This window comes from Triticum aestivum, chromosome 1D (genome assembly GCF_018294505.1).
Source record: "Triticum aestivum cultivar Chinese Spring chromosome 1D, IWGSC CS RefSeq v2.1, whole genome shotgun sequence".
In the NCBI taxonomy this organism is placed as follows: domain Eukaryota; kingdom Viridiplantae; phylum Streptophyta; class Magnoliopsida; order Poales; family Poaceae; genus Triticum; species Triticum aestivum.
In genome coordinates, this window is record NC_057796.1 from 45,712,070 (window position 1) to 45,714,380 (window position 2,311).

At 46.9% G+C, this 2,311-nt stretch overlaps 1 protein-coding gene across 1 annotated transcript; it reads right to left on the reverse strand.

Moving 5' to 3' along the window:
• Positions 1 to 906: 906 nt before the first annotated feature.
• LOC123157610 (UDP-glycosyltransferase 86A1-like) lies at positions 907 to 2,062 on the reverse strand. Its single transcript, XM_044575878.1, has 2 exons — positions 2,009 to 2,062; positions 907 to 1,278 (listed from the first exon to the last, which is right to left on the reverse strand). Exons 1-2 carry the CDS (start codon positions 2,060 to 2,062, stop codon positions 907 to 909), a joined length of 426 nt encoding a protein of 141 aa, XP_044431813.1.
• Between the last annotated feature and the right edge of the window lie 249 nt (positions 2,063 to 2,311).

Consider the following 2,311-nt stretch of genomic DNA (forward strand, 5'->3'; position numbering starts at 1 on the left):
CACCGAACATTTTCTTAAAGCTGATGAACAAAGAAATAAGAGTCATATATATTGAAGTAATGATAAGAAATATAAACGAAAAGGTAAAAAGGTAAATCTACTTAAAATAGGTGAACAAGAAAATAAAATAAAAACCAAATAAGAAAATGGGACAAGAAAATAAAAAGGTTGTCGTGGAAGACTAGAAGCTAGAGCTATATATTCCTTCTATTTGTTTGTTTGGACGGTTATATTTAGCGCTCGTGACGATTCATCGGCCAGTCGCAATGGGTGTGAATCCTATTCGGCGCCCGATACACCAGTTGAAGGCATCGCTGCAAACGGGCGCACACCCCGCTCCACCTCCTTCGATGCTGCATGGGCCGGCCCATTAAAAGGTATACAGGGATTTCAATCACTGGTTTTGGGAAGCTTTATGAAGCTTCCTAGCCAGTTTTACTTCTTTCTTTCATATGTTTTTTTCTAGATCGGTTTTGTTTGGGTTTTACTTTTTGTTCATTTTTTCTTTATTCTTTATTATTCTATTTTTATATTTTCAGAATGCAACTTTTCAATATGAATGAACTTTATCCAAATTTGTGAACTTGTTTTCAACATTGATGCCCAAATGACCTTTTTCAGAATTAATGAGCTTTTTTCAAATCCATGGACTTTTTTTCAAAATAGATGATTTTTTTAAAATTGATGAAATATTTTCAAAATCAATGATATTTTCCAAATTTGTGAACTTTTTGTCGAAATTGATGAACTTGTTTCAAATTTGACTCCGTCGTGTGAGCTGGTAAGCCGCGCCATCGTGTAATCACAAAATGAACCACGTATTGATCGCACCGCATATCACTGAGTTAATGACTGTGCACACATTACACACGACAAAGTACAAGACACTTATACATATGATGTTACTTATAAACTGCACCCGTAGCCACTTCCCCGATGCCCTCGTGCAGCACTTCTGCCCGATCGGTTGACAGCTGAGCTTAACATCCACCGCAACGCACGCGTTAGCTTATCATTGAACTCATCGAAGCTCCGCTGCAATGGCCCGCCGTGCGCTGTGGTGACCTCGAGCGTCGCCCTCACCTTCTTCACCGCCTCCCGGAGCTCCTCCCCCTCTTTCCCAGACACGACGCCCTTGATCCTGGCCCTCACCTCGTCGGCGAACACCGCGCCTTGGTACCTGATGGGCATGCCGACGCGCCACTTGCGCATGACGAGCCATCGGTTAGTGACCTGGTCGGTGAGTAGCGGGAAGCAGAGCATGGGCACTCCCGCCCACTACGATCCTGCAACATTACAAGAATCGTGTGGGGGCCCTAGGTGGGTCGAGGATGTCAGGTACTTGATCTTACCTGTGACGCCCGGATAATTAGGCTACAGTAATCCCACGTTAATGATGCCACGTCACCTCGATTACTGTTGCTTATCTCGCGTTAGTTCGAAACCGGTTCGAGTTCAAATTCAAAATCAAGCAAACAATAAAATATTTTCAAATATTAAAACTGTAATGTTGGGGTGTTGCCGAATAATTCATGAGTAATAATGGTGGAGAAACCAACATTGCTTATAATATTTAAATTCACTAAAATAACCAAAGCTTCGGGCAAAACAATTAATTTAATTCCTTTTATAAAGTTATAATAATATAACTAAATTACTAGTGTGCCAAAATAATTATGGCAGTGGCCTAATTAGTAATACTAATTTAGGTGCTAACTATATGATTTACAAAACTAAAACGACTTGAAAGATTAAATAAACAGAATATAAAAATGTAAAAAAACGGGAAAATGAACCCTCGGGCCAACCGGCCCAGTTAGCCAACTGGCCGGCCCAGTCGGCCAGCCCATCCCGGCCGGCCCACCTCTCCCCGCTTAACCCCCCACGCCTCCTCGAACCCTAGCCCGATCCACCACCACACCCCCACTTCCACCACTCGCTCCCCCCACTTCCCTCGATCTCACCCACCTCTCTCTCCCTCCCCCGCGCGGATCCCGTCGGTGGCAACCGCCGCCCCCGACGCCTTGCACCCGCGCCGCCGCCGGTCCTCACCGGACGTCATCGCCCCTCTCCTTTGCCCCCTCGTTCTAGATCGGGACCCCGCCTCCCCGACGACGTGACGTCGCCGGATCACCGAGGCCACCTCGCCCCGATGTTGTCCCGCCGCCTCGTCCTCATCACCCGCGCCGTCCTCGACCTCCTCCTCAACTGCGGCTCCACCGAGCGTCGCCGGTGTTCCCCTGCAACGGGGGTGAGCCGCCGTCCGTCCTCCTCTTCCCTCTCCTCGATTCACCGGCTTAGGCTGTTGTCC